Below are 13,565 nucleotides of genomic sequence, written 5' to 3'. Positions count from 1 at the left end.
CTGATCCCTCCTGACAATATGTCCAAAGTATGAGAGATGAAGTTTGGCCATCTTGGCCTCTACTTGTAGGTAGGTTGTTGTTAATTGCAGTATTAGGTTAGTTATTCAGAAATTACTAATAGAGCAAAAGAACCAAGCCCACTGAGACTGAGTCAATTTCAATTTATAGCAACCCTATAGTACAAAGTAAAACTGTTCCATAGGATTTCTGAGGGTGTAAATAATTACAGAAACAGGTGGCCTCATCGTTCTCTCTTGGAGCGACTGATGGGTTCAACCTGCCAACCTTTTGGTTAACAGGCAATGCTTAAACCACTGAGCCACCAGGACTCATGAGTAAATATTCTGCACTGTGAAAAGGGAAAACAGGGATAAGGTAAGAAAGAACTCTGTAATTTTAGATAAAATCATGATTTAAAAAATACACGCATGTCTTAGCTCTGCCCAGTGTTGTTTGCTATACCATGGTAGCAATGAACACACAAAAAACCCCTATCTTGATTTCCAAATACCACTTCCTCACTAAAATGAAACCGGGTCCCTTGGAGAAAAGACTGATTCCAGTTCTGGAATAGGACGATACAAGGTTGTTGTTGTTGTTAAGTGCCGTCGAGTTGGTTCTGACTTACAGCGACTCTATGTAGGGTTTCCAAGGAGCAGCTGGTGAGTTCAAACCACCAACCCTGAGGTTCAAACCGACCTTGTAATCTAGTGCATTACCCTGCAGTGAATACAAGGTTGTTATTAAGTGCAGTCAATAAAGGGTTTCCAAGGAGTGGCTGTTCAAACAGACCTTGCAGTCCAGCACATTAACCCACAGGGCTCTGAATACAAGATTAGCTGGTGTCAAAGACTGAACTGTGCCCCCTCCAAAATATGCATCAGCTTGGCTATGACTGCCACCATTGTATTGCTGCCCTCCATTTTGTGGTATGTTGCAAATCCTAACCTGTTAAGGAGGCAGGATCAGTGTGGGTGTGTCTTGAATCATAGCCTTAGAGTCACATCCTTGCTTGTGTCATGTTTTTATCTTATACAACAGATAAAAGGGGAGAGAGAGGTGAGCTGAGAGGTGAGGGACCTTACTCCACTACCAAGTGAGAAGAGCAGAGTACATCCTACAGGCTATCACAATTAGTCTTTCCTCAATATTGAACCCGTCAAGAATGAAAATGTTTGCCTCCTCTGTCAGTCAGTCTTACTTTTTTTTCCATGTGAAGACAGATGGCACAGACAATATAAAAAAGATAATCCAGCAGGAATAAAAGAATGCATTGGCAATACAGTCGGCTTTGATCTTTAAATACAACACAAGACAAATTTGCCAAATGCAGATCTGAGAAAAAAATCCTCTTAAAATAGTTAAATCCAAGAAGCAGTGATGCCAGCGATGGAGGCAGAGACGATGATGTGGAGAGATGGAGTGGCTGGGGACTCTAGACCCAGAGAGGGAGAGGGGCTGTGTGCTGATGACCGAGGGGCAGGCTTGCAGGGTATATCCTGTGGTTGTTTGATGATGCATGGAGGGGATTGTAACCATGGCAATAAAATGATATACGATAGGATGAATGTAAAGCTAATGTTCTCCCATGTAAACTATTACATAATTCACAATAAATATTTTTTTAAAAACAGTTAAATCAAATAAACTGCTTAAAAACTATTGGAAAAAAAAAAAACTATTGATAACTAGCCTTAGGAAAAAATAAAAGCATTATTGATGATTACATATTGAAGTTTTAACAAAATGGGGGAAGTAGTTAATCTTACAGTCCAGAAACAGAAGACCCTGGGACCATCAAGGAAGAAGAGCAGGAGTTTAATGTGGTACCCTACCCAGAGAAGCAGTGACACCAGAGATGGAGGCAGAGATGATGACATGGAAAGATAGAGCCACTTAGAGCTCTAGACTCATGCAAAGAGAAAGGTTGTATGCTGGCAGCCAGGAGGCAGGCTTTCAGAAGGTGTCCTTTGGTTGTTTAAATGATTATATATTCCTGAGTGTTTTTGTGTACATCCCTCTCCACCCACCCACCCCCGCACTAAAAAAAAAAAAAAAAGGGAATAGAAGCAAATACTGTTGACTGATGCTGCTCAGAGGCGATTGTAATCATTGCAATGAAACAATCAGTGTAAAACCAATGTTCTCCCATGTAAACTATCACTGAATTCACAATAAACACTTAAAAAAAAAAAAAGTAAGAATGAAAAAATAAACAAAAGCATTCCAACTCTGTAGTCTGCCTTTGAATCTCTGCTATACAAAATAAATGGTGATTAACTTTCTTGCTATATTAAGCTCTGAATAAATAACATTCACTTGTTTCTAAAAAAACAAAAGCTTATAAAATGCAGCACCTATTTCTTCTTTATATAAAATATTAGTGCTCATAGTTAAGTCAAAGTATTCTTTTAAACCATGAGTGACTTTCTTTTTTAAAAAATTGTTGTCTAATTTTATTTTTAGCTGAGAATTAAGTAATCTTAGCCTATGATCCTGAACTTAGAGCCAACTCCATAAATAGAAACAATATAAAAAGCTGTTAGCTACTCCTTAGCCTTCATCGCGGTGGTTGCTGTTAAGTGCCATCAACTCAGTTCGACTCATAGAGATCAAGTACAGGGTTACCGAGGCTACTATGGGAGTATAAAGCCTCACCTTCCTACTGAAGAGTGACTGGTGGGCTTGAACCAATGACCTTGTGGTTTGCAGTCCAGTGCTTATCATACAGAGCCACGATGCTCCCTTAAGTTATACAGGGTAATTAATTCACTTATAAGAGGTAAAAAGTAGCCCATTGTCATCGAGTCAATTCCAACTTATAGCCCCTAATAAACACACTGACACTTTTGAGTTAATCTGAAAAATTGGAAGGTTCTGGGAAATATCAATAATTTATTTAAAAACAAACAAACTATGAAACAAATCACTTCTGTTACAGGCTCAAAGAAAGAGGGAATATTTTTTATTAAATTTAAGAATCAAAGATGACTTTATATAATTATGATTATATGCAGAATTTGGTGGTTAGACAGGAAATCTATTTAGGTCCCACCTAAGGTTCTTTTAGCCAGACCGTAGGCACAATCAGAGTAGAACTATTACCAGAAACCAGGAAATCTCCAATCTGCTGGAGTTTAATTAACCAGATAGATAATTGTATCGCCAATATCAGCCTGTAGCCCATTTTCAGTGAGATGTATTTTCTTGCTCATGAGGTCCACATGGAAAACAGCATGCTCAGATATAGGAGTCTTCTCAGAGTACTCTTTTCCCAAGATGGGAATTCGCCGAGGTCCCAACAGTGGATCATCAAATCTCATCAGTTTTACTTTGGAAAGGTCTGCCAGCAAAAGAGAGTATCAACATGAGCTTATTTATTTTGTCACTGACTGAAACCCACAACTGAATCTCATAATTCACATTTTAAATATATTGGCTGCTATAGCTACACAAAAATATTTTCATAAGATTACTAAAGAGGAGCCAATCACAGAAAGCCAAGCTAAAATCTAACAAACCTTCACACCCTCTCAGCCTAACCAGATTAAAGATTATCAGAGATTCTAACAAACATTGACATCTACCAGAATTACAGTAAAACATGTGAAAGCTGAAACTTGTTAAGGCAAAAAACTCACAGAACAAAAACTCAAATATTTTCCACCAAGATGAGTGATACAAAAGTGGTAAGAACGCATCCTGTCAAAGGCAAAACCTCTCTTGCAAGACCCACAAAAACAAACAGTCCCATGACTTCCAGCTCTCACAACTTTCACTATCAACCATGAGAGAGGAAAGGTTGTATACATTTTTTAGCATATCCTATATGTGACAAGGTTATATTCTTTCACCATACTTATTCAACCTGTATGCTGAACAAATAATCCAAGAAGCTGGGCTATATGAAGAAAATTGTGGCATCAGGATTGGAGGAAGACTTATTAACAACCTGCGATATGCAGATGATACAACCTTGCTTGCTGAAAGTGAAGAGCACTTAAAACATTTACTGATGAAGATCAAAGAACACAGCCTTCGGTATGGATTACATCTCAATGTAAAGAAAACAAAAATCCTCACCACTGGACCAATAAACAAAATTCTTATTAATAGAGAAAAGATTGAAGTTGTCAAGGACTTCATTCTTGATGGATCAACTATCAACACTCATGGAAGCAGCAGTCAAGAAATCAGACAACATATGGCATTAGGCAAATCTTCTTCACAAGACCTTTTTAAAGTGTTGAAGAGCAAAGAGGTCAGTTTGAGGACTAACGTGCACCTGACCCAAGCCATGGTATTTTCAATAATCTCATATGCATGCGAAAGCTGGACAGTGAATAAGGAAGACCGTAGAATTGATGATTTTGAATTATGGTGTTGGAGGAGAATACTGAAAGTGTCATGGGCTGCCAAAAGAACTAATAGATTCATTCTGGAAGAAGTGCAGCCAGAGTGCTCCTTGGAGGCCAGGATGGCCAAACTTCATCTCTCATACTTCGTACTATTGTTAGGAGGGACCAGTCACTGAAGAAGGATATCATGTTTGGTAAGGTGGAGGGTCAGAGAAAGAGGAAGACCCTCAACAACATGGATTGGCCAGGTGGCGGCATCGAGGGACTTAAAACGTGGCAACAGTAGTGAGGTTGGCCCAGGATCAGGCAGTGTTTCGGTCTGCTGTGCACAGGGTGGCTATGAGTCGGTGCCGACTTGATGGCACCTAACAACAACAACATATGATCTCTGAGGAGACTGGTGTTGAGCTGTGGGTTAATGCGCCAGACTGCAAAGCCATTTGAACTGCAAGGTCTGCAGTTCAAGCTTACCAGCTGCTCCTCAGAAACCCTATACGGGGTCACAATGGGTCGGACCCTACTCAATGGGACTTAACAACAACAATATATGGTTTCTGAAATCACTTTTTATATACTTTAATAAACTCAGATTATCAAAAAGTCTAAAACATTTTTCCTTCTTGTCTTGCTTCCTAGATTAAACCTACGAGAGTTGTTGCTTTCCTTGGAAGATACTTTTGGAGAAAAAACTACTACTCTAAGAAATAGCATACCAGTTTCCTGTTTTGCTCAAAAGATGAAAGTGTTTGTATTAACAAGTTGATGAGACTGAAGGAAAGGAGAGGGAGGGCAGAGGAAAAGGGCACAGCTTTTAGAATTCTGAAGTTTTGGATGAGCTTCAATCCTATTCGGCTTGAGATTTTCCTGATCTGCTCTTGTGCAAGCTGATAAGATGGCTCCTGGCAAAGAAAGCACTTGTTCCTTGAACAAATTTATGATCCATCAATCCTGCCAACAACGGAGCCCAAAATAAATTTATTTATTTCAGCAATTCTGAGGCTCCCCAACATCAAATGGCTTTATTTCATATGATAGAGGAAAAGACTAGAAATGACTACAAATGCTGAGTCTAGCTTTACATCTCATTCTATGTGTAGCACGCTAGTTATGTTCAAACCTTATCCACAAAAGTAGATGGTAGATCTGGATTACTCCCACCCTTTTCTAAAGCCGATTGCTGGGTGGTCTGTGAGCTACACTCCCTCACATTGCCTTGAGAGTATGAAGCTTAGCATGGGAGGGATGAGAGATAAAAGGAGACATTAATGCAGCTGGAGGCTATGCCAAAAGGACACATTATCCCAGCATTTCATTCTCTTTGGGAAACAAAAACCAAAGGGCTGCAAGTTCAGAATAGGGATTTGTGGGCTTATAGAGCAATTACCAGCAACTACCACTAAGGCAAATCCTGCCTGATGGTGTTTGGAGAGTCTCTGCAGAGACCATATCACACAAGCCCTGACAATTAAAATGAGAAAGGTGCAGACACCAGCTTCATGACAGCCATGATCTTATTTTGGGGAAATAATACAATTTATTTTACCAGCTATTACAATTCAACTTTTACACAGTGACAGCAAATATTTGGTTATGGAAGAAGTGAGACGTCCTGCCAGAGCGGATTTCACGCAGATTTTACTGCAGAGCTGCTTCTGTCTCTCTCTCTCTGTCTCTCTGAAACAAACCTCCCTCACCATTATAAGCAATTCAGAATCAAACTATTTCAAAGACGCCTTAGTATTCAGACTCCTAAGTGACAAAACACGATTGCTCTGATGTCTCACCACGTAGTTCATTATTGCCAATAAATTCTTGGAGGCTTTCTTGGTGATTTTACTATCTTTTCTTATCCCAGACCTCTGTTATCATTGAAAATACTGAAATTTAAGTCTGCAACTACAAAAGATTCAAGGCACTTGGAGAAAAGATGAGGGTGATTGAAAGTCCCCAGGGATTGATAATGTAAAATGGAGCCTTTCGCCTCCAAGGTATTAGAGTTCATTTGTGGCATGGTTGAGAGTGATTTAAAGTCATTATTATCAAATAGTTGTTCAGTGGCCTTTGTGGAGAGAAATGATGGTTTGAGTCCAGTTCCTCCTAAACCTAGATCATAATCACTCTCGATACAACTGGCACTAATTGGATGACTTGCTGGCAATTACAGCAGACAGACCAAGAACTACATTACTGAATATAACTCCTTTCCCATCTCATATACTCAATATGCTCAGCCCCCTTAGATATCAAAGCATCCTGAGGGCTTGTGGAAAAGTCTCAAGGTTAGATCTCTTCAGTAGATACTTAGAGAATATCAATCTCAAACTCTTCCCTAACATGTCTATTTTCTAAAATTCACAGCAACTACTAACACCGAATTTAAAGCACTTTATAATATTATTCAGCTAGTAAGACAAAGGAGATAAGAATTATGCCAGAGGCTCAGTAAGAAATGTTGAAAATATATTTGAGTTCAGTACAGTTCTGAAGAACCTAATCAGTGCAGTATCTGAGTGCATTTAAAAGGAAGGCAGACTTAACATTATATGATACCAACTTTGAACACAAAAATTCATCCTCTCATGTACCTCACAATAATCCTATGCAGTGTGCCCACATAAATATCTATTTTCTTTAATAGTCACCATGTTGCTCTTCATGACTAAGAGTTATTGCTGTTTAAAATCTTCTCATGGGGGCCAGAAACGGCTTCCTAGATGTTCATGAAGGAGCCCTGGTGGCAGATAGTAAGCTAAATGTTGGGCTGCTATCCAAAAGGTTAGCACTGTGAACCCACCAGCTGCTCCACAGAAGATGAGGCAGTCTGCTTTTGTTTGAAGATTACAGCCTCAGAAACCCTATGGAGCAATTTGATTCTTCCCTGAAAGGTCGCTCTGAGCTGGAATCAGTTCAGCGGCAGCAGGTTTATATGTTCATATTTGCAAGTTCTGACCTGTAAGTTCTAAGGGTAGTACCTGGTTTATTGGGGGAAACATGATAAACATCTATAAACTATAAAATCTCTAACAGAGTATCACTGATAATGGTACTCTGTACACAGTGAAACCAGCAATCAGTGTTTTCTTCCTCTTAGTTTGTTCTTTCCCCTCACCATCATGAGTAAAACTTTCAAGGTACCATCCAATCAGTTCCCCATACATTGATCCCTGATCACAGCAGGAAATAATCTCACCTTCCTCTGGGCTGTACATTTTATCTAAACCTTTCTTAATACTCTCAGTAGTTTCTTGTTTTATTATGATTCTGCACTTCAATAGCTTATTCTCCCACCATTCGCTAGCTGCAGCTTTATGGTTGTGAGTGGATTCTGACTCACAGTAACTATACAGGACAGAGGAGAACTGCCCAGAGCAGGCGATCCTCTTTACGATGGGAGTTCCAGTGCTACAACCTTAGTGCTCAGCTGGTAACTGAAAGGTAGCTGGTTCCAATCACCTGATGCTCCATGGGAGAAAGATGTGGCAATCTGCTTCTGTTAAGATTTATACTCTCCGAAATCCTATAGGGCCATTCTACGCTGTCCTATTACTGGGGTTCGTGAGTTAGAATTAACTCAACAGCAATGAGTTCCGAGGTATTTTGAATCCTTACAGGAGCAGATGGCCAGGTCTTTTCTCCTGTGGAGGCAGGCACTGGTGGGTTCCAACCACCAACCTCTTGGTTAGCAAGTGAATTCTTAATCACGGCTCCTTTGCAGCCTCCTCATGAGCAGTATTTTGTAGACTCCCCACAGACTCTTGTCTATGTTGTTATTTGCCATTAAGTCAGTTCCAACTCATAGTAACTTAGCATAGGGTTTCTGAGAGCAGCTGGTGGGTTTGAACTGATGACCTTACTGTTACCAGCTCAGTGCTTATCCTACAGGAGGACTACATCAGGAGTTTCTAAATATACAGCAGCTTTACATACACTTAAACAGTTAAGTGCCCACAGTAGAACAAATGACTAGGTGAATGGCTTCATGAGACCAGAAAAATATATGGTATAACAAACTGCAATGTGCTGTTTCAATTCTTGTATTAAATTTTTATGGAAAATCAATGTCATAAAATCATATATGGTCATAATGAATATAGTTGCAAAAATTAAGTCACTGTCTGGGGTTTGTAAATCTTTGTAGGAAACTACTACTGGACTTAAACAGCAACACTGTACTCAGAGGGAGTCCTGGTGGTGCAATGGTTAAAGTGCTCGGCTGCCAACGGAAAGGTCACTATTGGAACCCATCATCCACTCCATGGGAAAAAGCTGCGGCTGTCTGCTCCCACAAGAGTGACAGCTTTGGGGCAGTTCTCTGTCCTGGAGGGTCACTATGAGTGGAATTGACTCAACAGTAGTGAACTGGGATTTGTTGGGGGGGTTTGGTCTTGGACTGATGGAATGTAGTCCTATTAACTCTTGATTGCCAACAACAAAAGAGTAACTTTGAAATTAGTTTCCTTTCTGAATCTCCATTTCATCATTTATATCAAAAAAGGATAATATCATCTTTTTATATAGCCTTGTAAAAGGAGGAAATAGCTAATACAAGGCAGACAGAAGGTTCTACTCTGTGTCTCTTCCATCCTCTAAAACAAACCCGACTGGGTAGGTTAGTCTGAAATACTACGGGTATCCTGAGCACCAGCAAATAAAGAGAAATCGCCTGTGGCCATTTTAGAGCTAGATGGAGCCTTAAAAAAAAAAATTAAAAAGTTTATTTCAAACCTCTGCAACCTAAGACAGAGCCATTGCCATGCTGCAATGAGTTTTGATGACAGGTAAGACGGAGGAATTCTCACTGACTGCCTAAGACAGGCAGCGTCCCCTAAACAAATAATAAATAAGGGGGAAACGGATGTAGAACGTGCAGACCCGGCCAGGAGTTCAAGGCCCTGTGGGCCCAAGCGTTGTTGACCGTCCAAACCATAGGCTCTGAGGATCAGACTTTAGCCACCTAGCAGACATAGCAAATTGTCCCTCATTTGATTATTCAGTTATGCTTGTTAGTAATCGCATACATGAGCCCTGGATATCCACAGATAAATGTAAAAACCTTCCCTAAAAGCTGAGACTGTAAATTCCAAAAAGGCAAAGTTTCCCCCCCGCCCCCGCAAAAAAAAAAAAAAAAGAAATACTGTTGACTGATGATGTATAGAGGGGATTATAATCAATGTAATGAAACAAGTCATATGAATGGTTAAATGTGAAACTGATGATGTGCCCTGTAAACTTTCACTCAATCCACAATAAAAACCTTAAAATAAAATTTAAAAAAAGTCTATTCCAATGTCATCAGTTTTTCTAAAAGAAAAATCAGTTTCAAGCTTAAGGCCATGGAAACATCACTAATCTACCTAGTCAAAGTATCCCTAACAGCAGGGGCGGCCCCCATAACCCAACATGCATGGTAAGCCCAGTCTTACATGTACTTACTTACTAAAACGCAGTGAATAACTTCACACCATGTGAACACCTTGTGAAACGGTTCATTATAGATTACTAAGTAAACACAATTATGTCCATGTTTACCTTGCTTACTGGGTACTTTGTCCCTGTCAGGGATTATAAATTTGCAAAGAGGCTTTGGTTCTATAGGAAGGTGCTGTGGAGTTGGGAAAGAAACAGATGTCAGCCAGACCTAGCAGCAGAATCTTTGATATGGTGAAAAAATGTGAATTATTCTCTATAAGTTAGTAAGTAAGTACAAGTAAGCCCCTGCCAAAGGGATACAGGTTCCCTTATTCAGGATCTAATATATTTTCTATATTACCCCAGCTGCCCCTAAGCAAGCTGGCTACTTTTCTTTCACCCCTCTGCCCATTCCACAAAGTATTGCCAAATGTGGGTTTCAGGGAAACCATTTATTTTTACCTTTGATTCCTCGATCCATTTTCATTAAACGCCTGATTATGGAATCGCGATTATCGCCTTGCCTGATGTCAATTTTGGTTGAGAAATGACCATTAGATGGCTGAGGATTCAATATGGAAACTAACACACCAGGCTAGGGAAATAAAATGAATGTTAAAAGAACTCATACTAGAACACTGCTGAGGGACGATTCAGTCTCTGTCGCATTTTTAATGCTCAGTGAAGACAATTCTACTTCTGGTATTCTAAAATCATGACCAAGGGATACTTAAACATGAAAAGAGAAGACTTATAAGCACATGCTGACAACCAAATGCTCAGTTAAAACTCATTTTTTAAATGATGAGGTCTACCTCAGTAATGATGGTTGCTGTTGTTGTGTGTGCTGTTGGGTTGGTTCCCACTCACAGCGGCCCTGTGTGGATTTGAACTGCCAACCAAAGCTTAGCCTACAGCGCTACACCAGCGCTCATAAGGATAGTTGTTGTTAAGTGCCATTGAGTCATAGCAACACTGTATAGGGTTTCCGAGGAGCAGCTGGTAGGTTTAAACCACCGACCTGTGATTAGCAGTTCAGTGCTTATCCTACAGCACCACACCAGGCCTCAATAATTACATTTTTCTCATCCACAACCACCATCATTTATTGAATTCCTACCACGGGAGAAAGATGAGGCTTTCTACTCCCGGAAACCCTGTACAGGGTCGCTATGGGTCGGAACCGACTCGATGGCACTTAACAACAACAACTAGTGTACCAGGCATTACACAAAGTACTTTACAGACATTCTTTCTACTCCTGATAGGTAGTTTTTTGGGGTCCCTTTCCACAGATGAAAACCTGAGAACAAAATAGATTAAGAAACTAATCCAATGCCACACAGTTAAGTGTCAGGGCCAGGATTTAATCCAGGTTTAAGTCACCTGACTCTGTAGATTTTAATACATAGCAGCCTAATAGAATATTTGTGAGTGACTTGAAATAGACATATTGTTATAGAGAACACTATATTGTATACCTATCTCCATGGCCCAAATAACTGCACTTTAAAAAACTACCACATCTTCGTACATATTTGATTGTTGTTGTCAAGTGATGTCAAGTTGGTTCCATCTCATATCAACCCTCTATAGGGTTTCCGAGAAGTGGTCCAGTGCTTATCCTACAGCACCACACCAGGATTCCAAATATATGATTAGGGAATGAGTATTCACTACAAACTGATAAATGCAGGAAGTCTCCATGATTATTTCATTCAAAATAGACTTTTTTCTGTTAGTTGAGTTGCTACTTAAATGTGTCAAAAGGAACAGAACAAATTCAAATCCTCTGCTTATCAAGTAAGACATTTTATGAACCCTCACAATCGCAGACTTTGCCAAATATTGCCATTCTAAATGAGTTTTTGTAGTCCTGGTGTAGCTCTGTAAGATAAACACTAGACTACTAACCACAGGGTAAGCAGTTCAAGCCTATCAGCCGCTCCTCAGAAACCCTGTACAACAGGGTCACTATGAGTCAGAACTGACTTGATGACACTAAACAACAACAAAAAATGAGTTCTTAGAGAGTAAATAAATAGAATTTCTAACTCCCAAACCTATTTCTTTTCATCAGTAATGAAAAGAAAAAGAGGAATTGCAAGGTAACTTAAAAAGATGCATGACTCTGATTTATACCAAAAATCAAACAGAACTGAATAACAAATCAAACTAATACTCATCTAAAGTTTGAAAGTTTCTTTTCATTGTTTAAAAGGTTTTACACTTCAATTTCCACTGTATTTTGATAAAAATGAGGTTTAAATAATCATTCTTAATTTTAAAACACCCAAAAAGTACCTGATGTCAAAGGAAAAGAAAGTGAGGGCTGCCCCCACCAGGGAAAAAGAGGCCTCAAGTTCAGTGCTATTTCTAACAAACTACATGGCCTGAGACATTCCAATCACTTAACTTCTCTTGACTTCACTGCTTTCCATCTTTAAATGATGCGTTTGGATGTAATGATCTCCAAGGTCTCTTCTATATCTAATAATGCAATGATTCAGGGAGATTCTTTCAACTTACTTCTGTTCTAAACACATTAAGTGGTTTCCCTGGACAGCAGTCTTCCCTGATTTTATCTTCTGCTTCTGAGGCAAACTTGACTTCGATGTGCTCTAGCTATGTACAGAAGAAGAAACAGAAGTCATTAATATCACTTATTAAAACTGAAATTAATCATCACCTCATTTCACCAAAAAGAAAGCTAGATTTTCCATTTAATATGTAATGGTCTGTGCAATTTTATTTTCCATGTAAACATTAAATGAAATATGTAATCAATTATTTCTTAACATTCATCTATGTCACAGTATTATTACTACTTATACTGCGTTAGAAACTCTGGTAGTGTAGTGGTTACGAATAGGGCTGTGAACCTTAAGGTCAGCAGTTCGAAACTACCAGCCGCTTCGCGGGAGAAAGATGAGGCTTTCTACTCCCGTCAAGATTTCCAGCCTTGGAAACTCTGTACAGGGTCGCTATGGGTCAGAATCGACTCAACGGCACTTAACAACAACAACAACTGCGTTATACAGCAGCATTTATCATTGCCTATAATTAGAGCTGGCATTTATCTGCTGTATAAGAAAAAATAAAAAATGGACTTCCACTTAAACAAATGGAAGCTCGGAAAATTAGCATTTGGGAATGAACTGGTCACTAACTCAGCTTGTACAAAGTCAGCATTATTGCATATGCCTGAATATCAAATGACCCTAAATATAAAGTTGTGTTCCCATTTTTCCAGAATAATTTTTGACCTATATGAATATATATGAACATATAGATATATTTATAGAGCATAGCCTAATAATCTTTAACCTGTTAATTTCACCAACTCATTTAAAGTTACATTTTCTGAAATGTTAATTTAGAAATAACTTTCTTCCATCCCATATTTCATGAAACAATTTAATTCAAACTCTAAACCTGCATTTTTTTTTTTTAACATTAGTGTCTTCATTGTCACTATAGCCGCTTTTTAAGTCCTCTAACAGTTTTCTAGCATTATTTAACTTTTCTTTTGCCTAAATTGCCTGAAAGCCAGCAATTTTAGAATCCACATATGAAGCTGTGACTAATACAGGAGGAAGGGATAGAGAAAACCTCACAGGTTTCTAGCAATGTTCTAGTTTTTTGAGCTGAGTAGTGAATTCAGGGATGTCTACTATATTGCTAATTAACATTAGAAGGGACAAGCATGAACCACTGACAGGATAGCAAACCAATTAATCCAATTTTTGTGACGCTGAAGCTCTAAAAGGGAAAATTTCAGACTTAGAAAGTATTTT

At 39.0% G+C, this 13,565-nt stretch overlaps 1 protein-coding gene across 2 annotated transcripts in view; it reads right to left on the bottom strand.

Annotated features, from left to right (window-relative positions):
* Positions 1–2,949: 2,949 nt before the first annotated feature.
* Positions 2,950–13,565, bottom strand: part of LARS (leucyl-tRNA synthetase) — a 64,696-nt gene continuing 54,080 nt past the window's right edge. The window contains exons 29-31 of one of the 2 annotated variants that reach the window (XM_006874511.1): positions 12,298–12,393; positions 10,231–10,363; positions 2,950–3,344 (exon numbers count right to left, since the gene is read on the bottom strand). In XM_006874511.1, the coding sequence (XP_006874573.1) occupies positions 3,139–3,344; positions 10,231–10,363; positions 12,298–12,393 (435 nt within the window). In that variant the 3' untranslated portion in view covers positions 2,950–3,138. The remainder of the gene's footprint in view (positions 3,345–10,230; positions 10,364–12,297; positions 12,394–13,565) is intronic. The other variant, XM_006874512.1, reaches the window with a different exon arrangement.

The sequence above is a fragment of the Chrysochloris asiatica genome, unplaced genomic scaffold (assembly GCF_000296735.1).
Source record: "Chrysochloris asiatica unplaced genomic scaffold, ChrAsi1.0 scaffold00280, whole genome shotgun sequence".
NCBI classification, from domain to species: domain Eukaryota; kingdom Metazoa; phylum Chordata; class Mammalia; order Afrosoricida; family Chrysochloridae; genus Chrysochloris; species Chrysochloris asiatica.
The sequence above is the reverse complement of the archived record's forward strand: the minus strand, read 5'-3'. Positions and strand labels throughout refer to the sequence as shown.